This window comes from Sycon ciliatum, chromosome 9, assembly GCF_964019385.1.
Source record: "Sycon ciliatum chromosome 9, ocSycCili1.1, whole genome shotgun sequence".
Lineage (NCBI taxonomy): Eukaryota > Metazoa > Porifera > Calcarea > Leucosolenida > Sycettidae > Sycon > Sycon ciliatum.
The window spans coordinates 4749846-4777187 of NC_088651.1; the positions used below are offsets into that span (position 1 = coordinate 4749846).

At 46.1% G+C, this 27342-nt stretch overlaps 1 protein-coding gene and 1 non-coding gene across 2 annotated transcripts; both read left to right on the forward strand.

Moving 5' to 3' along the window:
- Nucleotides 1-520: 520 nt before the first annotated feature.
- LOC135825313 (putative sperm motility kinase W) lies at nt 521-27342 on the forward strand. Its single transcript, XM_065338052.1, has 10 exons — nt 521-555; nt 761-829; nt 2752-2949; nt 9162-9321; nt 11610-11724; nt 13985-14040; nt 14896-15019; nt 17974-18113; nt 21710-22001; nt 26588-27342. The coding sequence occupies exons 3-10, from the start codon at nt 2776-2778 to the stop codon at nt 26688-26690; spliced, it is 1164 nt and encodes a 387-aa protein (XP_065194124.1). The 5' UTR covers nt 521-555; nt 761-829; nt 2752-2775; the 3' UTR covers nt 26691-27342.
- On the forward strand, nt 12044-12115 carry Trnas-uga (transfer RNA serine (anticodon UGA)). The gene has a single exon. It is a non-coding gene; the product is annotated as a tRNA-Ser (tRNA).

Consider the following 27342-nt stretch of genomic DNA (forward strand, 5'->3'; position numbering starts at 1 on the left):
TCTGCTCAAGCGATTACGGATGATACCTTGGAAGAGCTACGTAGTTTCACGTGTTGAACATTATAGTCTAAATCCGCTACTGCAGTTATTTTGTTTTAGCGCCTTTCCAGTGTTCTATTAACACCCCTCGTTCTCAATCAATTATTGATGTTCTTCCTCTCCTTTGACTTCAAAAAATCTCAGATTTCGAGTTTTTTTGCACTCCATACATAATTTTAATTATGTTATTGGTTTAGTGAGACTCCCAAGATAGGTGCCTATTTACCTCTGGGGAATCCGTAAATAAAGCAAAACGGAAACTAAACTGAAGAGCTAAATGAGCCGACGCAACCGCTCGGAAGTGGGAAACACTTGATCAGGCGAAGCATCCACGACGTGTATGTACTATTAGAGGTCAGATACCGTAGGTACAACTGACATACAAACTTGAAACTTGAAGGTACGCTGGCTCTGAAAGATGCGGGAAGGACTAAGCTACAATGTGTGTGTTGGGATTTGAATAGACTAGATTGCGATTGCTCCATCCGTTCGAGTTTCTTCTTTTAGCTCTGAAAGGTTAGTGGACATTGGATAAGACCACCCATGTTTTGGCAGGTTTATATTCTGCTTGATGAAGACTGGTTTCCGACATGGCATCAACTGCCGGGCAGTCAGATTATTCGTTTTGCACGCTCATGTAGGTGCTAGGCTGCTAGCACCGTTACTCCTTGTTTGCCTAATGTTTGTATACTGACTTTTCCTATAAAATCATGAATTGCAGGCACACTCTGTGAAGAATATCATTCCTGGATACCATACCTGTTCCTGTACGAAGAACACCCCTTGAGAGGTGAGTGAATGGCTTGCCCTTACATCGCAGTAACTACCATATGCAACCAGACAGGCACAGTGGGTTGGTCAAAGACCATGATTGAGATACGAGAGGTACCTGGTTCAAGTCCTGCCTGGGAGCGGTTTTTCCAGCCGTGCTGCTACTCACAGTCAACTGGGAACTTGTGGCCAGGCACAAGGGGTACATGGATGCAGCTAATGGGGTCGTTCTCGGCACTTGTGCCAGTGGTTGTAAGACTTACCCACTCACCCCCACCGTTAGGTGCTGCATCTGCCGCTAGGATTTACCGGGTGTTAGCGGGCGTCGCGAGTTCCCTTCGGGAACGGACATGATAATTTACTTTTTACCACATGCAAGGAGGCTTTTGCCTGCTTTTAGCTTTGAATCATTTCTGTTTTCCTGACCGCTATACTGTTAATAATGATAATGTAGAAAAAGGCATTTAGTAGCTTTCACCCATTGAAAATTCTGCGTACCACCACTACCCTTAGGCATTGTGGACGACCACACACACTTTCCACAACAGCAAAACGTTCACCAGAAGTACTGATTCTACTGAACGTGTTATTCCGTCTGACCTCGTTAGAGAAGGTTGAATTGTTACTGTAAAACCGGAAAGTCTAACGGGTCACAAAGCCTAACGTTTTAACGACTAATTCTTATTCGCTATTTGAAGAAACGTTGTCCAGAACCCAGTATGTGAAAATGCGCATACATCGATGAATATTCTTGGTGGCCAGGTAGCCATCGTTAAATTGTCTGCACGTTATCATGCCAACATTACAAAAACGTTAATCATTTTGGTCGCTAGACTTTTCGGTTTTATAGTATATGACTAGAAAAGAAAGAAGCACCTATTGCACTCTTCTCTGATCAATTAAACAAGACATGGAGTGCTAATGTGCTCGCTTGATACCCTAACGCATTTCCAGCACTTTTTCGAACATTAAACGCCGAAAAACCAGTTGGAGGCTGAGCGGGATAAAGCGGGTGCGCTAGTTTCGATCGTGGAGTGAATACAGGGGCGTTGGGATTTAGTCGTCGTTGCTGCAGCGTTGTGTATGTTGGTTTGTTAGCATGACAGTTCAGGATTGATCATCACTGCCTCGCCGCGAAGTAGCAGACGACTTGTTACCTTGGGCATCAGCAAAGCGCCACTTTCGCACCGCGTACTGGATTATAGAAGTAGTGTAGACATGCTTCCATAGTGAATGATAGTTTTAGTTGTGCAGTCTGATTAGTGTGTTTTGTTTCGAACGCGAGTGTCTGTGTAACGGCGAAGAAGCCCTGTGCCTTTGGTTGTGGCTTTGGTGTGTGAGAAATCCAACTAGTACTAGTTATGGTAACACTTGAAAGTACCGCCATTCCGGCAACAGGCTCTCAGCTGCACCAAATAGATAATTTTGCCAATATTTCGCCCATTGGGCATCATCAGGGCATTGAGGAAGGGGAGGCAAAAAACACGAAAAGACGAATAATGCAGGTAGATGAATGTTCTAGAACTAACACGTCCTGGTGACACAATTGGCAAGGTCAGCAACCAAAACAATCACTACTTGTAAGGTGACCTAAACAGAACTAAAGAAGAGAAAACTCACACATGATTACCTCATTGTATTTCTACATGCGTCTGTCTAGCTGCATACGTGCCACAACGTGAGGATCAATCGCCGTTGAATATTTTAGTTCGCCAAATATGCGCTCTTGGTCGGATTTCACCAACGGTGTACTTCAAGTAACTGACTCTAGACACTGGAAAATGGGCATTATATGCACAGCCTATGAATTTTAGGCAAGGAGATATGAGATAGAATTTACACGAAAGAGATTGTGAATTTTCGAAACGGTCAGTTAGCCTTGTTGAAAGAAGTTCAACCAGTGCAATATCATACTTATCTGTTTCATCCTCTCCTCCGCAGATCGAAAGTGATCTACCACACGCGATGGAGCACCAAGAGAATCCTAATATATTACTTTTGGAGTGGGAATACTTTCGTGGAGAAGTGTTTTATCCCATTCAAAGGACCATTGGAGATGAGTTTCACATACACGAACTTCTCGGCTACGGAGAGACTTCCAAAGTCTATCGCGGACTTCACGTCAGTACCTCCACGCAGGTAAGAAAACCAGCGGTAAAAGTATCCGCATTTAGTTGAGAAGGAGCGTGAAGATTTTGTGCTTGATTTGTACATGTATGCTCAGAAAGTGAGTAACCAGCCCCATTGTGCGCGTTTGCTTGGTGCTCGTCTTTAAAATTGTTACGATGCATGTTATCTCCGACGCCACGCGCAATTTCACGTCAAATTTGGCGTAAAACTCCAAATTTCGACGTGAACTGCCGGTCATTAGCGTTGTTTTTCGAAGCGCCAGCCAAATAAGGGAAAGAGTTGGTGGACAAGCCGTTGATTATTCATTGTAATATTAAAAAAAGTATTCTTTCTAGACCAAAGAGTGTTATATTTGATAAAAAGAATTAATAACGATAGAAATATTTACGATACTTCTCCAGACGTTTCATTGTTCTGAACAACATCGTCAGTGGAGTCTTCGTCAGTCTTTATCCACTGACGATGTTGTTCAGAACAACGAAACGTCTGGAGAAGTATCGTTAATATTTCGATCGTTTTTAAAAATTTTATCAAATAAGGGAGCTGAACTTTAGCATCACCTCGGAAATAACGATCATCTTAACCTCTCTTACGAAGAAGACCCAAGACAATTCCTCATCATTCAGAGAGATTCCTTTTTGAAACACTGCATTTACAATTCTCACCACCCCAAAGCTCACCTTTAATATTATTATGCGATTTTCTCAACACTGCGAAGATGTATAATATCTTAAATAATCTACGTGAAGATAAAGGTTTAATAATAGCTACGAAAAGTATGAATGCCGCAGACATCACCACGCAACATGACAATTTGTTCAGGTTTTAGATTGTGTGTTTCCAGAATCGATTTTCAAGCTGACACTGTTTAAGAAAAGAAATATTCAATGAAATGCAACGACAAACATGGCGTTTTCGCAGCGAGGATCATCATAATAATATTTCCGGGGGCTCAAATCATAATTCAAAGCCAACCGGGGCATGCAGTAGCGTAGGAAGTTTACTACGAGCAGGTCCCGTCACCTGCAATTACATGTCCCACAAACATGTAGGTTTGCAATGGGCAAACCAAAGTTATCATGCCACAGAAGCACTCGCGGCCAGCGCCTCGCAGGCAGTCCGCAACGCCGGCTGTCATCGTACATCGTCCCCAAGCGTGGGAAAATGGCACATGCGCAAGCGTGAGACTCGCAGCCTTGCTGGCAAAGAACAGCAGCGAGACCTTTCTATGCAAACAAATTTGTTTGAGCACCTTGGCTTGCAATATCAGCAGTGTTGTGCGAATTTTCTTGCAAACAAATTTGTTTGAGCACCTTGGCTTGCAATATCAGCAGTGTTGTGCGACTAGTGTCTACAGCTAGCATATCATGAGTCGTTTTCAAACAGCAGCACGAGGAGATCCGCGAGCTAATCCGCTCCTCCATCCGAGAAGCCATTTCCGGGGACGACTCTGGCGAGCCGGATGCTGAGATCGCCTGCGCACAAGACCTGAACCCGGCAGGTACTAGGTAGGCTTGACTCTGATTTGCCTGTACATGCACCTCCACCACATGCCCACACCCGTCCCCTGTGTGTTGCACATGTGGCCGAGAGAGTGGTGTAGAAAGTGCTGCGAGGAAAGTTCGTAGATTTAGCACTCCTCCTCAGGCTCCTGCGCCCCTCAGCAGTGCCCGCTGAACCCTCAGCCAAACGTTTCAGGCTCGAGAACGACTCGGATGGGTCAGTAGTGCTGGCCCCAGCATAGCAGAAAAAGCGAGAGTCGAGTCTATCGTGGCCTGGGCCGAAGCGTGGGCAGTGTTGTCCATCATTGTAGGCATGCAACGCACACACTGCCTGAACAAACTGTTGGTATACCAGCATCACGTCCTAAGGGCGTTAAGCATTCTACCCTCAGCAAGAATCTTCGATCAGCTTTTTGACTACCCTCATGTTGTGGATGCTCACCTGGGGCAAGAGGGCATGTCTTGATGTCATGCCAAATAAATCGGGTGGGCATCGCTCGATCATGCATCTTTCAGCCCCGGAAGCTGGTCCGACCGGTGCGCATGCGCTAGTCATGTCTCTTGCATTGTCATTGCTGTTTTGACTCTTGAGCATGCAACTTGCGGAACATTTGTTCCCACACAATTTCCTTCCCACCCGCTACCTCAACTCACGTTTCTGGCGCACACATGACGTATTTCTCGCTCAACATGTTTCGGTTGCATATATGGCATCGGGCGTGTTCTTTATCTCTTGCCAATATATGCTTGCCATGCCTACATGATGCCAAATCGCCATTGGGGTTATACACCCGGTTTTTTCCCTCACTACTACGTCCGTCGGCGCGAGGGTTTTTTCCCGGCTGGCTTGGTCCAGGAAAATTAATCTGACGGTCCCAAGTGGTTCTGCATCATGGCCTATTTCTGTTATCCGCATGCACATCTTTCCCATTTGAGACACACTCTGTTCTCATTGCTTGCTTTCATGCCTCACTCGTGCTTCGGTTCACATCTGGCTGCGGCCAACTACCCTTCAATTTGTGTGTTGTCGCTATTGCTGTCTATAATCTGTGTGTACCAGTATATATGTGGCGCGGGAATGTATTCTTACAATCCATGAGAATATATGCTCTCAACTGTCATGCATACCTTTATATTTAGCATTAGGTGGCTCTACTCAGAGTCATTGGCGGCTCCATGCGGAGTCATTTGCCGACTCCATGCGGAGTCATTTGCCGGCTCCATGCGGAGTCATTTGCCGGCTCCATGTGGAGTCATTTGCCGGCTCCATACGGAGTCATTTGCCAGCTCAGCTCTAGCAGTCCGAGCAGAGCTATCATACTAGTTGCTCGAATCGGCGCTCCCATGGAATGGCATTGCCCTATTCAGACACATCAGTTGGTCCAAGTCCCCCAGTCTTCAGCTCTTCACTGACACGCCTGGCGTCAGTTCCGGCGGGCTTTACAACACAGCGCGGTTCTATGGCACATGGTCAGCAGACCAGTCGGATGGCCTATTTCGCAGCATTATCTGGCGGGAACTCTACCCAATTGCCATTGCACTCTCTTTATGGGGAGAACAATGGGCGCATCATGCTGGCCAATGCCAACAAGCAGACTACTTCAATAGAGCACATCATCTCCGTCAGACGCTACTGATAAAGGCCGGCGACCTAATTAGGGATTCAGTAGCCCCAAGTTCTGCCCGCACATACCCGCCAAGGACTGGGGCGTATCTGAAGCTGTGTACACAACTGGGATGCCAGCCGAGTAGGCCGTCGTTAAATGACTTGCTTGCATTCATCATCCACTGCGTATCCGGTCACAGATCTAGCGCAACCATCCCGAGTATATGTATCCGCCGTGAGGTATTACCTCCTCTGCCATGGCGGGCCGTCACACACAACTCGGCACGATAGAGTTACAGCAGCCTTGAAGGGAGCGGAGCATCAGCAATGGCAGCACCGCCAGCAAGCAGCACCGACACAATGTCAACGCCAGGCTATCACACAATCAGACCGGCAGCAGCTCTTGACCAGGATCCAGCGCTCCCACTACTGCGAATCGGACAGGTGCATGCTGTGGGCCGCCTTCATGACAGCCTTTGCGAGATTGCTCAGTGAGCGAGGATACTGCCGCCTCTCCCCGCTCCGCTTCGAATGGCTGCACTCTGACCCTGGTTCAAGTCTCATTCACTGGGACTCAGATCAGCATACGACCCGGGATAACGAAGACCTCCCAATGTGGCACTGGGGGCCAAGTCATCTTGCAGCCATGGTCCGGCAGCTAGCTCTGCCCTGTCCAAGCAATGCGCAAGTACCACGCTATCCGCCACGCAACGCCAACAATGTCACCGCTGTTCATATTCCGAAGTGGGCAATATCTCACAGCCAAAGATGTGAACTACTGGATGACGAGAGCCCTAGGTCCGGGTGTTAGCAGTCACTCCCTCAGAATAGGCGGGGCTACTGCAATGGCCGGAAGGAATGCCTCAGCTTGGCAGCTCCAGAAGGCCGGCCGCTGGGCTAGTGACACGTACAAAACGTACCTCCGCGTGCCGGCTGGCCTGCCTCTTGGCCAGCAATGGGCCGGCTACGCTGCCATGTGTGCATGCGCGCGCTGCTGGGCACTGGTTTTGTATCAATCCTGCCCAAAATACTCTAAGCACTCTGCACCCCCTTATGTAGGAATATGACCTCTCAGTAGCTTGCCCGATTAAGGATCTCTGCTCCAGCCTGGACCACATACTCAAACTCTTTAACGCATTGTGTTGCGCACTGTCGCTGCTAAGCTTATCTGCATGTATGTAGCGCAGCGTTTACTCAACCGCGGAAAGAAAGCAAGAAAGGAAATATGGCTAAGAGCAGTGTGTATAAGCGGGGTTGCCACTAACCACTGACTCTTCTTGGGGAAGCAAGCAAAGCCCCTCAGCTGAATGCATTTTGGAACAATTCTCTGCATGAGCTTTCAAGCACTGGCGGCACGCGCTGCCCAGCAGCAAGACCACATGGTCCCAGCAGGACCAGCTGGTCCCAGCAGGACCAGCTGGTCCCAGCATAGACACATTGTGTCCAGCAGCCGGGCCAATTGGCCCCAGCATACAGCAGGACCGTCCGGTCCCAGCAGTTATGTGACTACCTGCGCACAGCCGTGCCCCACATGGGCACAGCAGCATTAATTAGGACCACATGGTCCCAGGCGGACCAGCTGGTCCCAGCATAGACACATTGTGTCCAGCAGCCGGGCCAATTGGCCCCAGCATACAGCAGGACCGTCCGGTCCCAGCAGTCTTTTGACTACCTGAGCTGCGCACAGCCGTGCCCCACAAGGGCACAGCAGCATTAGTTAGGATCATTGGCCTTAATCTCTTGCACTGCCTGCCATCTACCAGCATTGTAACAGAATTTTCTACAATCCCGCTTTGCGGGGCCGCCTGGTATAAATGCATTGTTGCAAACAATTCGCAGATTACAAATTCTGTTACAAAAACACTTGATATGATCCAGCCGCAGCAGCTCGGCAACCCCAACTTCCACTTGCTTGATGTGCGTGTGGGTGATAAATGTAGGTTTGCAATGGGCAAACCAAAGTTATCATGCCACAGAAGCACTCGCGGCCAGCGCCTCGCAGGCAGTCCGCAACGCCGGCTGTCATCGCACATCGTCCCCAAGCGTGGGAAAATGGCACATGCGCAAGCGTGAGACTCGCAGCCTTGCTGGCAAAGAACAGCAGCGAGACCTTTCTATGCAAACAAATTTGTTTGAGCACCTTGGCTTGCAATATCAGCAGTGTTGTGCGAATTTTCTCCCGCCCACCACAACCCACTTCTAAGTTCTAGCGCCTCCAGAAAGGGGGGGGAAGCAAGCAAAGCCCCTCAGCCGAATGCATTTTTGAACAATTCTCTGCATGAGCTTTCAAGCACTGGCGGCACGCGCTGCCCAGCAGCAGGACCACATGGTCCCAGCAGGACCAGCTGGTCCCAGCATAGACACATTGTGTCCAGCAGCCGGGCCAATTGGCCCCAGCATACAGAAGGACCGTCCGGTCCCAGCAGTCATTTGACTACCTGCGCACAGCCGTGCCCCACATGGGCACAGCAGCATTAATTAGGACCACATGGTCCCAGCAGGACCAGCTGGTCCCAGCATAGACACATTGTGTCCAGCAGCCGGGCCAATTGGCCCCAGCATACAGCAGGACCGTCCGGTCCCAGCAGTCTTTTGACTACCTGAGCTGCGCACAGCCGTGCCCCACAAGGGCACAGCAGCATTAGTTAGGATCATTGGCCTTAATCTCTTGCACTGCCTGCCATCTACCAGCATTGTAACAGAATTTTCTACAATCCCGCTTTGCGGGGCCGCCTGGTATAAATGCATTGTTGCAAACAATTCGCAGATTACAAATTCTGTTACAAAAACACTTGATATGATCCAGCCGCAGCAGCTCGGCAACCCCAACTTCCACTTGCTTGATGTGCGTGTGGGTGATAAAGTGAAATGCATGCTGCTAGATTAGTTATGCTCCAATTTGCATGAATGTCATACTGCGCAGCGGTTTTTTTTTCTTTTTTCTGAAAGTGCACATGCCTACATCGAATGGAAGAGAAAAACAACATCAAGAGAACATAGGGGACTACAAAGGGCTGGTGATGTTGGTTCCATTATGGGAGCCAAGGACCATGTGTTAGCCCTTGCCGATGGTTTTTTCCCCCTGCTCGGTAATCTGTTGCTGTGTCGTACAGGTTGCAATCAAGAAGAGTTTCGAAGATCGGAGGTCATTGGCGGCGCTGGACAGGGAGGCATATGCACTGCGTTATTTTCGCCACCCGGTGATTCCTTTCTATTTTGCATCCATAGTCACAGCATGGGGGTGGTGTGTTATCCGGGAGCTGGTAGAGGGCGGTAAGCAGGTTTTGAAATCCAATATAACGTTATCAGTTTTATGTGCAATTGCAGTGTCTTTCTATTTCTGAAGTCTCGTCACTATTGCCGATACCTCCCAAGGTCTTCCTCACACCAACATCACACGAAGAGTACATGATCACCCACCCATAATTATGCGTGATGTGCACATTGTAAGCGATGCTCACAGGCGACGCTTCCCTAATATAGTGCGATGAAATGGCAACAAAATGCATCTGAGCGTTCCAGCGGTCGCTCTTTCGTAGTCGTACAATACCGTGTTGGGTCTTTGCGATGTGATTGCAACGCTCAAGGGTTCGGGTTTCAGGTCCCAGACCTGTACATGCAGGCACAACTACAAACGCTTGACCTGGGAGCTCTCAGGTGGCCTCTCATCCTGAAGCCAATTCCCCTTTTTCTCTTTCATCGCAACAAACAAACAAACAACGCGAAACCCGCCCGTTAAGCAACCTTCATTTCACAATACAATTCCACTAAAAACTATGCCCAGGACAATAATGATGAACCACTGGCAGCTAAAATATGTGTTAGGCCTAACCAGATGTACGGTAAAACCTGTAACTAAAGACCACTATGACTAGCGACCAGCCTGGTACTACAGTAAAACCTGTAACTAAAGACCACTATGACTAGCGACCAGCCTGGTACTACAGACCACTTCACCCGGCACGGACGGGCTCACATCCATTATTATGATTGTGCGGTGCAAACCTCTAATTAAGGACCACCTGCCACTAAAGACCAATTTTTTTGGGCCCCAAAGGGGTGGTCTTCAGTTACCGGTTTTACTGTATTCCAGGAGAATGTAACTTTGCTGGCTAGCTGCTTGGACTAGACCGCCAAATAAGTGTGGGAACGAAGGCCGACAAGATGCTCGTGACAACGCGGTCGGTGAATGAAGCACAGCGTGAACGTGCTCGACAGAAGCAATTCTTCATTCCATCATGTCTCAAAATGTTTCGAAACCTCAAAGGCATAAATTTAACTGACTGCGGCACATATTAGGATCTTTTTTACTGGTATCCTGCTGCCTACGTTGACACAAGGACGAATGCGTAATAGCGGGTGGGGCAACACATCTCCTGTGTCTGTGTGCACGGTAGAGTAAGTTATCTGTTCTCGTTGTGATACTTCATCATTATTATCACTGTACTTAAAACAATAGGAGGACACAAAAAGTGTTTTTACTCCGAGTTTCACGCACTTAGGCCTCGGTCACACTACGGCAAGTTTGAAGCTGGACGCAGGGTCAAGTCGCAGCAGTTGACGCAGACGCGGGGTCACACAGTGTTTTGTTTTTCTTGCAGCTGGCGCATTTGTCTACGTCACAAAATCACCAGTGAAACTCAATGATGACACGGATTCGCACGGAAACGCCACGGAAACCGGCCTTTTGCTTATTGTACAAAAAATTGTCGGACAAAGTTTTAAATTTTTTTATTGATTTTTGATTACAAGAAGACGAAAGGTCCACGCGTGCACGATCGTTGTTGTTTCTTTCCGAATTTGAAGCCATTTTCAGTTGTGTCATGGATCAGGCAAGAAAAGTCCGCATCGCAGCTGTGTTTCTCCTGACTTCGTCATACTAGTTGTCCTTTTTGGCGCTCTTGACGACAACACAACACTCACAAGTCAACAGCCTCCAGTTGGCCGATGACCCACTCAGACAACTGGTCCCCTCTTGACTTTATTTTCTTCTCAGAAAACGCCTCGCTCTTCCGCCAGGTTCGGAGCAGAGCAGCATCGGCCTCGTAGGTCCACGGACTCATCTCGGAAAAAAAGAGGAAACAAAACAAACCTTGAAGAGACGAATGTCGAATCATCGTATGACTGCTCAACTCGAGCAACTGTCTTGAAACTAATTTTACTTGAAAGACACTGTTTTTCGCCAAGCGTCACTCCCATCAGCGGCAACGCAGCCGATTTCCCCACGTCAGACGCAGCAGCGTCTGACGCTCAAACTTGCCGCTTTTGCGTCAGTTGCCATGGAAAAGCTCATGATTCTGACGCTGACGCAGCATTTTTGCCGTAGTGTGACCGAGGCCTAAGCGATCATCAGAAAACAGTAAATGAGAAATCTGGATCAGTATTGGTTTATATACCCACAAAGCAAGTGTATATAGCTGCAGCATGGCGCAAATCTAAAAGTTGAGAATGGCGGCAGTGCCAAGCGTAAATGACTGCATCATGGGGCAAATCTAAAAGTGTGAATGACAGCAGTGGTGAAAGGTGACAACCACTGTACTTATTCTGTTCTCTGCTTCTAGTTACTCTGGATTTGTCACCAGGCTTTGGCGATCCAACTGAATACCAGGCAGCCAGAATCTTTGGTCAGTTGGCGGATGGTCTTAGCTACATACATGCATTGGGCACCGTACATGGGTAGGTGGCCTAGTTCTACTTTCTTTACGTAGTTCCACTCAATCTGCTCTCAGAGATGTTACTCCCATGCTTCTCCGTCTTGACCGTTACTTTTCTTCTTTAATTATTTTACTCAGCATGGTTGGCTAACACCAACATCTCCCGTACTGGCTGATATTCTTTTCATGTTATGAGGTGTTGTCTATAATATTAATAATAATATTAATGTGGTTGGTCCCCTGGGGGAGGGAAAAAGACCCAAGTGCCATTAGTATGTGTGGCACGTGTTGTGAGCTGCCTTTGGAGTGAAAACCTTGTCGGCGCCTTCTAGGTTCAGCCCGGTCCCATAGCTCAGTGGTTAGAGCATTGCTCATGAAAAGCAAGGTCCCGGGTTCGAGTCCTGGTGGGTCTGGCGATGTTTTCTCTTTTCAGGCAGTTCACTTCCCCTACTGTTCATTGGAATTTGAAAATCTCCCAATCCTTTCATAAATTTATCACTCTCTTTCACTTCTGGTAGGGTCCAGAAACTGACCGTGGTTGGTCCCCTGGGGGAGGGAGAAAGACCCAAGTGCCATCAGTATGTGTGGCACGTGTTGTGAGCTGCCGTTGGAGTGAAAACCTTGCCGGCGCCTTCTAGGTTCAGCCCGGTCCCATGGCTTGCTCATGACAAGCAAAGTCCCGGGTTCGAGTCCTGGTGGGTCTGGCGATGTTTTCTCTTTTCAGGCAGTTCACTTCCCCTACTGTTCCTTTGAATTTGAAGTTCTCCCCATCCTTTCATAAATTTATCACTCTCTTTCACTTCTGGTAGGGTCCAGAAACTGACCGTGGTTGGTCCCCTGGGGGAGGGAGAAAGACCCAAGTGCCATCAGTATGTGTGGCACGTGTTGTGAGCTGCCTTTGGAGTGAAAACCTTGTCGGTGCCTTCTAGGTTCAGCCCGGTCCCATAGCTCAGTGGTTAGACCATTGCTCATGACAAGCAAGGTCCCGGGTTCGAGTCCTGGTGGGTCTGGCGATGTTTTCTCCTTTCAGGCAGTTCACTTCCCCTACTGTTCCTTTGAATTTGAAGTTCTCCCAATCCTTTCATAAATATTAATAATGTTAATAATTATTATAGACAACAATCATTATTATTAAAATAATAATGATTACCTCCTGTGTGGACTCATCAGCGCAGCACAGACAAATAAGGCAGAATGAGAGAGAAATGAAAAATGAATTTTCAAAAAGACGGACCGCTCATTGTTTCCTCAAAGAGTCTGCACTACTTGGGTCTGGCGGTGATTGTTTCGTATCACGGTTCGTTTGGCATCCACTGGCTCCGCTGCATGCTACACTTCTATTAGGCGCCGTCCACAAATATCGATATTCTTTAGAGAAGATATTTGTTCGCTTGGGGGGTTAGGAGGGTTTTTGTCCCTGTTCGTCTCGTCCCTTTGAAAAATATCGATCTCTAACTTTGAGCGAGCACTGTACAAACATGCAGTTGATGATCTACCCAGAGTGGAAGTCAACCCCAACAATACAGCCATGGCAAGGTTGAGAGAGTCAGAATGTGGCAAAGTAAACCTTGGTGTATGTTGAATTTGGAGTTCCTGTTGGTCCCGTTTCGCGAGGAGATTACACTTCATTAAAAAATATCGACTCCCTGCATACATGTGTTTCTGTTCGTTTTGAGGGGAGAGGGAGGGAACCAGAGCCCCGGGGGAGGGAGGGGGCCCAGGGCCCGGGGAGATATGAACAAATAATTATCGTTTTGAAAAAATATCGATATTTCCGGACAGCCCCTTACTGGGCCGCTATTCATACACTGTAGCTGGTTACATGTTGTCCTTCGTCAGGTCAAGTCGGTAGGAAGCGTCCTAGCTCTTGTGCCCGAAGCTGCAAACTCCTTCTCCGCTTCTCATTAAATATTTCCTCTACACAAAAACATCCGTTTTGGAACAGGGCTTTCTTTCAGGATGACCAGGTTATGAAGACCATGCCGCCGAAATGATTTGGAGCTTAATAACAACATTTAAAAGGGGTCAGCGAGATGCGTTATATAAAATCACTTCTCATGCCAGGTGCATGAATCTGATTTCAGATTGGAGCGGTTTCTACGTCCGTACATTGATGAGCATATTATATTGGTGCAAGGAATCTTGTCAAGATTTGTCAAATATATGCGGCCCAGTTTTCAGGCCTGCATATAGGTGTAATAGCGCAAATGAAAATTCCATAATAAAATGCGATGATATCTCATGGTTGTACCTTTTGTTAATCATTGTGTTTCCTCCTCCAGAGATATATGTGCAAAGAATGTCATGGTGACTCCAGAAGGCAACGTTAAACTGATTGGTAAGCAGAATCAACGCCCGTTCCACTGCTTGTACTTTATCGTGCATGTACTGTACTGCTCAATGTACTCCAGTCGCGTTAGTCAGTTTTCCTGCTTGCACGATTTCGCAGCCCAGTGTTCGTGGATATAATTATCGCTGCGCACCACCCAGCCCGTGGTACTTGAGTGACTTGACTGGCTTTCCTCGAGTATCATTAAATACGAGGGACCACGTACCAAGAAATCCAGAACAATCATTTACCAGGAAATAAAACCACCCTAAGTGATCAGATCATGTTTAATGAGAAACAAATTACGACCAGCTATTTGTACAGTAGTAGAATATCATCGGTACCTTCAGTCCTCCAAGTTCGGTGACGGGGTGATTTTCATTGTCGAGTTATAGTTCATGAGTTTGTCGCAGTGTCTTACCTGTCTTGGCGTCAGCCTATAACGTTCGTCACTCTTTGTGGCCGTGGGGCATACTCCTTCGAGTCGTTCCTTAATGTATCACTTTATGACTGTATTATTCCGTTACCTTGGTAGTCTGTATTGCTATGTATGTCATAATGCGTACCATTTTTTCCCCAGGTTCTTATACTTCTTAGTTCTTTGTCTTCTTTATAAGATTTTTTTAGAGATTAAAATCTGTTAAATTTGAAACTGCCAAATATTTACTAGTATGATAAAACAAAGGCCAAAGGCTTAAAGCAGCCATTGGGCAAAATCAACGGGTCAAGAATATGCGAGATATGCGGAGGTGTAAATTAAGGATCAATCGTAAAAAAACTGGAGCCGTTGTGACCAGTGAAAGCGATAGTTCACTAAACGAACTTGTTGCATCTCTTGTGTGGGTTATTATCCCTGTTTTATAGATTACGGAAATTGCCGTCCGGGTCTTACAGTGGACGACTATAGAAGTTTTAGCTCCCGCAAAGCCCCGGAACTCATGTTCGAACCTAGACGCCCAAGGGGGCGGAAGGCGGATATGTTTGACTTGTAAGCACAAATCTCTCTCTGTCTCGCTCGCTGTCTCTCTCTCTCTATTTCCCTCCCTCTCCCTCTCTCTGTGTCTCGCTCGCTGTTTGCCTCTCTCTCTCTCTCTCTCTCTCTCTCTCTCTCTCTCTCTCTCTCTCTCTCTCTCTCCCTCTCTATCTATCTATCTCTCTCTCTCTCTTTCTTTCTTTCGCACTCTCGCATGCCTGGTTTGAGGTGTTGCAAGTGGATTGGTTAGTTATGTTGCCTGATGATTGCTAACTCAAGAAACTCGACGTAGCAACAGGTTTCCTTGGTGGCAGGAACCACAGCAGCTCCAAGGGGTATCGAGGGTCGAGTGATCCACAGCCGGCGATAGACGGCATTCCGAGTACAGGAAACTGTGGACTGCGCCGATAGCTCAGGAATGGCTTGATAACTACAAAGAGCGCAGCGTTAGTGGTCATCACTATACTCTTTAATGTTTAACATTTGCCCCATACAGGGGCTGCAAAGAAACGGGTATGGTTGTTCAAGCTGCGCGTGAGGAGTAATGTCCGCCTGCACTGCGCTTGCTCCCGAGGCAAGCCAAATCGTGTAGGCAGCAAGTGCAGCGTGGTGAGTTAGCTGTATGATGCATACGATGTGCATGTAGATGTACACAATCATTTGTAGGTTCCCCTCAGAGAGCTTTGCCATGAGCTGCAAAGCATCCATTTTAAAGAAATCTGCTGATACTTAGATTTTGAGGTTTTTTATTTTATGGTTCGATTCCTATCATTCATTCTTGTCAGTCTTCACGCTCCTTGAGTTCTACCGCTGCGCAATGTTGTTCAGGGACTCTTTGGGCGCGTTCGAATTGTCACTCTTTGACGTTTCGAGGAGTTTCGTTTTTCTGAAATGGTGGCCTGATTGGCCTCTTCAGGAAAACGAAGCCCCTCGAAACTCCACAACCTTATTCGATGGGAGAGGTGAGTTAGCTCCGAAGAGTTTGGAATGGCCAGACCACATAGTACGTGGAGATGGTCGATCTGATCGGACGTCATCATCACCATGACAATTCCACTGAAAACCTCCAAAATGATAGAAACCGTTCTAATGGGACACTCCAACTATCCTGTTAAAAAAACTGTGTTGGAACCGTTGATGAAGTCAATTCCAACGCGCCCTTAGTAAGGTGTAAAGAATCAAGTCAGAGTACAGTGAAACCTGTCAAGGCGACCACTCGGATAAGGTGACCACCTGTCCCGGAGGACCACTGTTACCAGGACCAAGGGATGCCATTTCCAGTCTAATGACCCTGGATAAGGAGACCACCTGGCCATGGAGACAACATTTTGAATGTTCCCTGAGTTGTCGTCTTAGACAGGTTTCACTGTAATTAATACTACACGCACCATCAAGTAGTTTGCAGACGTTGTTGGCGTGCGCTGTACAACACAGTCTGGTTATGTTCGTCATGCATCCCCTTGCAGTACTCTCTTTGTTTCTCTCCTTATTAATCAGTTCGCCGTGGTTGGCTACCACCCGACTTCTCATATATATTGGCAGTCTTCTGACGAGCCAGGAGATGTTGAATTAATAATAATAATAATGTTAATTATACACGATATGTGTTCCGATGCATGCACTGAGAAACACCTTCTGTAAGGAAACCTCCACTTCCACTTCTGTATAGTTCCCGAGATGGGTGCGGGAAAAATGTATGTTGAAATTGAACGGTAAAACCTGGTGTAAGCGACCTCTGTTTTTAGCGACCACCGGCTCTTAACGACCTTTCTTCCATGCACGGACAGTTCCACACGTACACAGACACTGTGTGACATACCTGGTTCTAAAGACCACCTGGCTTATACGAACTCTTTTCCTTGCACGGCGGAGTTGTCGTTTAATTAAGGTTGCAGCCTAATTTCATAATTATGGCTTTCAATTGACCGTAACTTTGGTTTATCTGAATGGATTTGAGTGAAATTTTCACCACACCCTCCGTACACTATCCTGGCCCTCGGGACATGATTTAAAAGTTCTTGCGCCTTACTGACAGGCTTTCCAGGCCGAAAAAACTCCAAATTCCGCCATAGTGCCACGGTGTGCGAGCCACCCAGGAGCCAAACAAATGCATTTACAATTTTTCACATTTTCTTGCCCATTCTGCTCGTGCGCGGGATCCAAACCTAAAAAAAACGTCCAGAAGAAGCCATGGGTGGTGGGATAGGGCCCCTCAACGTGGCCCTGGAATCTGTTACAACGGCAGGAGTGGGCGTTCTCTCACAGACTCCCACAGACCCAAGTCAATTTTTGATTTTTGTTGGGTGTAGCGCGTGCTACGAGGTCGTACCTTTGATACAACATCCAGTGATGGGACCTCCACCGCAAGCCATTTCCAAAGCACTTCACGCTAAATCCAGGATACTCTCAAAAAATCGGACAAAGACTACCACTCACGATGCACTACTGCCTAGTACTGAATCCTACCTGACTTCTTGACACGATTCAAACTTGCCAATCAACGTCAACTACAAGAATCAAACCACATATCTGCAACGCCACGAGGGTGCTGGCAAAATTCCCGCCGTGCAACCCAATACATGGCTAAAAACGTGATATTTGGACACGGTTTGCTCAGATTCAATTACATGTACAGTGCTGCCACAAAATGACTGCGTGCAACAAAAAAATCTTTCATTGCAAGGTCACATTTTCGGCCCTAACTCTAGAACGGCTGGTCAGATCGGGTCAAAATGTTCAGAGATTTTGCAGCTATCCATGCTCTTTACAGATGTAGCACTCGATATGAATTTACAAATTCTATTTTTCAGGGAAATGGGATCAGTTTACACATATTAACGTTCTTTGTCCAGTCCCCGAGATTATGTACTATTAGGACTGCAGATGCTCTCGCCTTAACAACAGTACGAATAATCCCCGCCTAATAATTATCGTCCTTGCCAATGTAATGCGCGCTCTTTCTCGTACAGAGGGCGGCTGATGTACCGGTATTTCAAGAATGGCGAAGAGCCATACAATCTTCCGCCGTTAATTCCGGCGAACCCCCAAAACCTGCAGACACGAATGGAGTCGCCTGAGGATAATATCAGTCTCCTAGGCCTTTCAGACTGTAAGTTTTCGCTCCTTCTTTTTTTTATGAACTGCACTTTAAATTTGAAACTCGGGTGTTGAGCCAATAATATACGTAGAAAGGAAAGGACATTATGGATACGAGTTAAGAGTAACTCTCCATCAGGACAGCTTCCAAAGCACGTAGACGATCATTGATCGGTGCAAGGAGATCCATAACGGCTGATGAAACAGCTTGCAGGATTGAGTTTTCATCAATCTCTAATCGCGAGAAGAACAGCTCAGATTTTCTAAATCATTTCGTGTCGAGCAGAAATAAAATAGGCTTTTGTAGCAAGTAACATTACTTAGTCTTTACGATACCGGTACTGTAACCAGATACTATAATATACAATCAGGAAGTGCAACAACTAGGCACAAAACTGACAGAATACTGAGAAATTCGAGGTCCTGATACCTAGCTTCAACATATTTCTGGCGATTCCTGAGGCTGCGTTTACACGGAGACGAAACGAAACGAAACAAAAACTGAACGAAAACTGGCTGGCCTCAAATCATTTTCAAACCGTTTACACGAGAACGGCTGATCGTTTTAAACCGTTTAGACGAAAACGAAAAACGGGCAAACAGGCTGGAGTTAGCACTTGCTGGCTTGCCGCAATGGCGGGAAGTGACACGTTTGTTGGAGTCGGTACATGATGGTGGTCGCAAGGGTTGGGTATTTCCCGTGAAACATAGCCCCGCGCGAAATGGTTTCCATGACCGCGCTCCGTTTCCAATCGTTTTCACTGTTTACACGAGAATGAAAACGTTTTGAAAACGTTTTGAAGTGCGTTTCCATTTCGTTCCGTTTAGGTATCGTTTTCGGGCGTTGTCGTGTCAACAATCGTAGTAAACGCAACGATTTCGTTCAGTTTAGGTCGTACTTCGTTGTCGTGTAAACGAAAATCGTTTTCAATCGTTGTCGTGTAAACGCAGCCTGAGAAAAAGTGGAATGAGTTCTTATTCCGAGCGGAATGAAAATGCACGGAGGGGCTTCGTCGCTGCTGCGTAGACTCTACTAGTACCTTTCCAACAAAGCTTCAAACGCGATTATCGATATAGTATGTTGTCAGACATCGTCCAGGGTAGAGGCTGGTACTGTATAACCTCAGCATAGTTACTTGTTGGTGGTATTTTGACCCTTCGCTCCCTGAGAAAGTGTTCGCCCGGGATCGTTGATGAACTGGAAATATACCCTCGCACCTCAGCTCTTCATCGTCGTGGGCCTCTAGAACCACAGGGAGACAAGCCGGAACTATTTTTCGAGCCAAAGACCCAAGACCCAAAGAGGCACCGAGCCTGCCACCTCACTTCTTCTTACAACGGTGCCTCGTCTCTGTCAAATAAACACAAGAGCTAGAGACGTTTCTGTGACTGATACGAGGTCGAATAGCATGATGAAGTAGCGGCCAAACGACGCCTGCAGGCACCCTAATTACGGGCGCTCGTTGATCTACGCCGTGTTTGGCCGCTCCTTCATCATGACTGTCGTCGAGACATGCAGAAACTTACGGAAGAAAATAGGAACTACCAGGACTGGCATGCAGTATTCTTCGTGAGGCTGCAAACAACAGTTAACCCTTTGTGTACGGACCGTACAACTTTCGATACCCATACTAAAAAAACAAAAACATTCCGAGGAAACCCTGCTTGTAGTCTGTCTCATTTTGCCCTCAGATGTTTTGATGCATAGTGATTTTGATGCTCATCATTCGCTCCCTTGTCACTGGACAGTTCTGTCCGTTTGGTCTTAAAGGGGAAGTTAAGGCAAAAATTAAAATTTCACCAGTTGTAGTCTTCGGGGTGCTGAGTCGAATGGTCTTGGTCCGAGGAAGCTGAGACGCTCCCTTCCTACTTGAATCCCAATCGAACTCGCGCACTTCCACTGAAACTGGGTGACTGCGCCCTACTAGATGGGGATTTGTATGCAAAATGTCACTAAAAGCGCCATTTCGTTCTTATAAAAGCACGGATGACCGCGATTGGCCCATATGTTGTAGTCTTTTGGACGCTGAGTCGACTGGTTTTGGTCCGAAAAGGCTGCGATGCAGCGTTCCTCCTTTATTCCCAATCGAACATGGTTGAACAAGCAATCACGTGCTCCTGGGTGCCCAAATCACCTGGTCACCACGCCAGCAGGCGACAACTTTCACACCAAGGTTCAACTCGAGTTCAACTCGAGTGACAGGACTGCACCCAAAAAAGGTCAAACAGGCTAGTAAGTTGTACCCTGCAGGCACCGTGACCAGGTGACTGGCGTTATAAGAACGAAATGGCGCTTTTCGTGGCATTTTGCATACAAATCCCCATCTAGTAGGGCGCAGTCACCCAGTTTCGGTGGAAGTGCGCGAGTTCGATTGGGATTCAAGTAGGAAGGGAGCGTCTCAGCTTCCTCGGACCACGACCATTCCACTCAGCACCCCGAAAACTACAACTGGTAACATTTTAATTTTTGCCTTAACTTCCCCTTTAACGAATTCAAATAAAGAAAACAACAACAGCAACAACATTCGACCGTCGTTTCGTTTCCAGAGTGGCGCAAAACCTTTGCCAGATTCCCGAATGCATGCCGGTGCGTTTGTTTGATACGCTCATTCCGACTCCGCGATGGGTACTAACGTCAATCCATGCCCATTCGGGAATGACCGAACAAATGCAACCCTAGAGGTACACATACTATTTAACCTATCTTTTGATGCATCTCTGTCAAATGCTATCTTGGCTGACCTTCGTAACCGTCTACACACCTTAGCCTGCAGGACATCAAACATAGCTAGCTGTGCAGTAGTTAGGGTGAGGCTCCAGACTTGGGTGCCATATTCTATTGTGGGGCGTACATATGTAAATTCCTTGGCCGCAGGGCAGCTGGATGAATACAAAACCAAATGCAGCAATATCCATCCCATAACCTCACTTACAGCATGGTTAGTATGCAGCTTCAGCATTGGCAGGAGCAGATTTAAAAAAGTACAATGCTGTCTTCCCCCAGTCAATATACATGTATGTGGGGTGGTGCCTTTGCTGTTTGCGTTATGCAGAGCTCACTGAATTGTCAGTTTTAGAAATATGGTGGGTACATTCGAGCCTGGCTTAAATCTGGCTTTGGAAAAACTATTTTTCGTTACTATCAGGTTCGGCCTCAATTTCTCTGTGCTGCGGTGATGAGTCCACAAAGGACGAAACAGTTCTGTTCGCAGACTGAGTGTATGTTATACATGTGTATGCATCTGACATATCTTTCTCACTTGTACACGTGGTAACCATGGTTACGCTGATCGAAGCTCCTGACAGCAAAGCCCAGTTACGATGCACGAAGCATACCTAGAATAGTAGCCGAGGTGGGGGAATTGACATTATGACACAGTGATGTTGAGCGGTGGTCACATAGTCATAAAAGCAGCATAGTGAACAGGAGAATGAAGATGAAACTGAGTGCCTACTTCCGCCCTATAAAGATAGATACAACGGAAACAGAGTATAGACTTTTTGTTAGACTTTTTGTTGCACCGGATTTTCGTTTGGAAAATAGTATGAATTGTTCATGTACATCTATTTCCGATACGATCAGTTAGTATGTCTTTTTTCCCATCCCAGATGTAAGTGATATTATCTGTCAGTGCCTGGCTTACGACCCCGATGCCCGAATTGATTCTTCCGACTTCCGGAGGCACCATTTCATAAATCTCGCCGTGCATCTCGGCCACCATTTTTCACCGAACACCCAAGGTTTCGCGGACCTTTTCTCTACTCATTTTTATGAAAACATGCGAACCAAAAAAGCAAACATTGATGATACGAGAGAATATTTAAGGTTGTGGGAACGGAGAGAAACGGAAATACAACATCCGAGCTACGAGGGCAATCTGTTAAATGAACTTATCAGCAAGTAAGTTGTATGTTTCTAATTGTCCGCTAACTCCAACGCACCCACTTACACATCATAACCCTCATGATGGGGCAGGCCCTACTTGAACTACAATTTGGTGGATTTTAAATTTTAATTTGAAATCGCAGTGTTTTTGGAAGTAGAGAAGTGAAGTGCCGTAGACGTTATTATTAGTAGTATTTTCCTGGTAGTGAACGGCAATTTTTTTTTCAGAATGTTCCCGTTTGTGTCTTTCCCTCAAACCAGTTTTATATTATATGACTTGGGGCTCCCCGCATGCTAGTTTGGACGTGAAGTGTGAGGGTTATAGTGAGGGCTGCGTCCTACCGGCCTGTGTGCATTCACGGGAAGTGTGAGTTACGAAGTCTGAAGAAAATGTTGAACGGCCTCTGCTGGGATGACGACTACCACATAGCTCAGTGGTTAGAGCATCGCTCGCTACAAACGAGGGTCCCTGGTTCGAGTCCTGGTAGTGACAGTCAATTTTTTCTTCAGACTTTTCTCGTTTGTGTCTTTCCCTCAAGACAGTCAATAATAATAATAATTATTATTATTCACTGGTTTGAGGGAAAAACAGTAGTTATTTGGGAACTTGTGGCCTGGCACGAGGGTAACATGGATGCAGCTAATGAGATTTCGGTCTTTGACCACTTGGTGGTGGGTCTGAGATACTCACCTCCCACCGTTTAGGCGCCGCATCTGCGCCTTTGATCCTAGAGGGTGGTGGCGTTCCCACGACGGATGCGGAACACTGGGCTTCCAGCCGAGTCTCACGCGAGCCGTGAAATGTATTATTATAAAAATTGCTCGTGCTAGACAGGGTCTAAATTACCACTTGCATTGTGCGTATGTATTTTGAGTTTTGAATTAGTTTTGATTTGCCAGAAATCTTTCTGATGAGATACCAGGAAAACGTTCAAGGAACATGCTTTTATAAATGGAAATAGGCTTTATTATCCCCGCGTGCTAGAGTGTATGTGAAGTGTGTGGGTACAGTGAGGGCTGCGTCCCACCCGCCTGTGTGGATTCACAGGAAGTGTGAGTTACGAAGTCTGAAGAGAATGTTGAACAGTCTCTGCTGGGATGACGACTACACCATAGCTCAGTGGTTAGAGCATCGCTAGCTACAAGCGAGGGTCCCTGGTTCGAGTCCTGGTGGTGACGGTCAATTTTTTCTTCAGACTTTTCCCGTTTGTCTCTTTCCCTCAAACTAGTGAAGGCTTTATTATTATTTTTTTTAAAGAGGTCGGAGGCGGGTAATACTTTAAAAACGACGGTAAGTTTGGGGTAGCAAGTATCCACGCAAATACAAATCCAGTCACAATAAGGCACTTGTCAAAAGTATCCCAACATATCCGTGTATAATCCTTGATGAGAAGGGACCGAAAACGTTGGGTTACTTTGCACAAGTGCCTTATTGTGACCGGATTATTATGATTATTTTGCTAATGGTGTTTGTACTGAGTGCGCAGCTTACTCTATTTATTGCTTTAATTATTATTATGGTGACTAAAGGAGGACAAAATGTTACGGGTAACGGGTAACTGTACACCAACGTAACTAGATCTTATACAATCAGCGAGTGCGGCAAAATGGCACAAAACTGACAAGGAGTACTGAGACATTCGGCGACCTGATATACCTCGTAACATTTTGTCCTCCCTTTTTCACCAACATTTAATTGCCTCACCATCCGATTTACCTTTTTTTACTTCAGTGTTAGTATTAACACAATAAATATAGTAAGCTGCGCACTCAGTGCCAACACCATTAGCATAACTTGTTTTCATGCATAATAACTTGTTCCTTGAACGTTTTCGTGGCCATCTCTTCAGAAGGATTACTGGCAAACGAGAGAGCTTGGAAGCTCAGGGCCCTACGCTATGCTTTTTTGCCTTGATGACCTAGACTAAAAAAGCATAGGGATGTTATAAATTCTTTAAAAAATTCCTTTTTTTTAAGACATAACCTGGGATTCGAACCCGCACTATCGCGCCCTGCATGCATCCCCGGTCTTTAAAAAAATCCTTTTTTTAAGACATAACCTGGGATTCGAACCCGCACTATCGCGCCCTACATGCATTCCCCCATACACTTCGCATTCATACCCATTCTGCCAAGTTGCTTCACGTTCATGATCTTGCATTTGAAAGCCCTATTTGAATATGCATTGTGGCCAGCCGTCTTTGATGGTACGGTACGGTAGGGATAGGTACGGGAGAGGTACGATCGAGGGTAATACGACACTGTCTCCCGTACTGTACCATCAAATACAGTTGGCCACATACAGCTGCCCGCAATATTCAAATAGGGCTTTCAAACGCAAGATCATAACGTGAAGCAACTTGGAAGAATGGGTATGAATGCGAAGTGTATGGAGGAATGCATGCAGGGCGATAGTGCGGGTTCGAATCCCAGGATACAGTATGCCTGAAAAAATAGGAGAATTGAAAAATTTATAACATCCCTATGATTTTTTGCCGTCAGATACGGGATAGCGCCAGGCGTGACACAAACAAACAAACACACAAACAAACACCAAACGAGAGAGCTTGGAAGCTCAGGGCCCTACGCTATGCTTTGTTACTTAGCTCATCGTGCATGTTGTGGGAACTGATGGAAATGTTTCCTGGGAAGGCGCTGACTGTGCCGAGCACGCGCGTTCTGGAGTCGACGGGATCACTCTGCCGACGTTTCCTGTGACCAGCGCTGACTCGCCCGTTCACGCCTGTTTTGGAGACGACGGGATCTCTCTTCCAAAGTTTTTGCTGACGCATCCTATCACCTATTCGACAACTAACATCCATTCTAATTTCATGGAGAGACGAGGACGACAACGGTCGTGACTGAAAAGACACTGCCTTGGCGACCGCGTCGCGGAACCCTCGCCCCAGCAAATTCAGAAATACGCCAGGGGCAACTCTGGTGGACCCAGAGCCACCCCCTTTGCAAGACTAGTAAGAGGAACGACTGAAAACTCAGATAAAATGGAGCTACAAAAAGTGCAACCGTCCCCTTCAAGCACAGTTGCAACACACAGGGAGTCGTATACATGTACATAATATTGTGGCCAGCTGTTTGTAGCCAGCTGTGTTTGATGGTACGGTACGGTACGGGACAGATAAGGGAGCCAGCAAATGGCCAGCTGTGCGATACGGTACGGGACAGATACGGGATAGCGCCAGGCGTGACACAAACAAACAAACAAACAAACAAACAAACAAACAAACACCAAATTAAAGCTGTGTGGACCCTGGCTAGCGCCAGACGTTACTGAAGTAACGTCTTCTGCATAGCTACGGGAATTAAAGCTGTGTGGACCCTGGCTAGCGCCAGACGTTACTGAAGTAACGTCTTCTGCATAGCTACGGGAATTAAAACTCAATATAAATACGCACAATGCAAGTAGTAACTTAGACCGGATTTAGCGCGAGCAATGAGAGCTAAAAGAATTTTTTTATTTTTATTACTATGAAATAACCCAAAGGCAATATGCCTATCGAGGGGTTCATTTGATTGAAAGAACATTACTACTGCTAGTATGTACAAAGAAAAGCAGGAATTATAACAATAAACGATATCAGTAGGCAATAAACGAGATAAATTCACAACCAGAAAGTAACCATGCAGTCAAAAAAGAAGTGAGAACTTCTGATCCAAATTCACAAACAATTATTATTTCAATGTAAACAAATTTACAAATAATTATTTTTCTGCCTGCACAAGATCATTTTGGTGGTAAAGATGTAGATAGGCTCCAATACACGCAAAAACCTTTGACTACGTGAAATAACAAAGATCAACACAGAAGGGGAATCTTTGCGAAAACGAATTGTACAATATCGGACGAGCACCGGAGATGTGTTAGAGCTGCACATAGGAGTCAGGTCGTTTTTAAATATCTTAGAAGTACATAAGTACCTTCGCCTAGTTAATAGGCAGTCTAAGTAATTAGTTACACATTTTTTCCTTTTTTCAAAAGGCGGTGAGAATCGCACGTCACGTGTAAATTTTAGAGGTTTTAAGAGTTACACGTGCGACATGACGTGACAGTTTAGGGGGCAGGATTCGGGTTGAGTTGACACAAATATCAAATCTTCCTACAAGCTCAATAAAACTACGGAAACTCACACAAATTTGATCGGGAAGGACCAAGCGAAACTTCCAGAAACCCAAGTTACAAACTTGCGTGTGGGACAGTCAACTCACGTAAAACACTTCAAATTTTAAGTGATTTTTTTAATTTTGTACGTGAAAGTTCATGGACGTAAGAATTTGATGTGAAACTTAACCTCTCTATTTCACTTCCTGTGTAGTATCCGAGTTCATATGAATACAGTCCTCTTTTACGGGCAAATTAACACAATGGTTTAAAATGCAATAAATCATACACTGGGGAAGAAATCAGAATAATGCATGAGTAAAATAAAGAATTCAAATCCAAACCAAAACAAACTTCAATTTTTTTCCGAGTTCAAATTCATAGACCATATTATTCTGAAGATCGCGATTGGTAATGCGGAGTTTGGATTTTCACCATGATGTGCTAAATGTGGCTGTTCATTTGCTTGTGTTTTGTGTCCTAGGCAAAATGAGTCACCCGCGCTTACGGCGTACAGAATCACATGTTACATCAATACTTATTATTATTATTATATTAGAAACTCAGGTTTACTTTCCCTGATATAGATCATTCACATGACGTGCAAACTTACTTTTATCGTACCGTTTCCAAGGAATTTTACTTGGATACGATAAACTTGGACACACTCGTGCAAATGATTTTTTATCATGGCCGAGGCCCTTTTCCTCGCGATTATCTTTGCACGCCAGGAAAAGTGTTCTTGAAAGTGCGTACTGCAAATGCAGTTCTTGAGCAACGGAAATTTCAAAATTGGACATTTCCCGGCATTTTCAGGAGGTCACTATGAATACATTGACGGTTGCAAAGTTTGCCCAGCACCGTGTGAACTGGATCACGGTTTGCCAGTGTTATCTTGGTCACTCACGTGCAAGTGTTCACACGTCGTGTGAATGGCCGATTACGCTGGTAGTTTACGATCAGAAATTTGGTGGCCTACCGTCCCTACGTCCCCAGTTGTCTTATGAGATCACGAACTATATTCACGGATGTTATTGGCTAACAGGAATACCTCGCATTCCACTCCTTTGTTGTTGATGTTGATATTTTGTTTTTCTTGGATACCCAGGCGACTACCGTCATGGCAACCTTGTGGCCATAGTACTACATGTAAAATCAATACCCCTCGCTTATTCATTACTTTATTCATGCAATGTTTCGAAATGAATCATTCTCATAGAAATACTTATAATATAACGA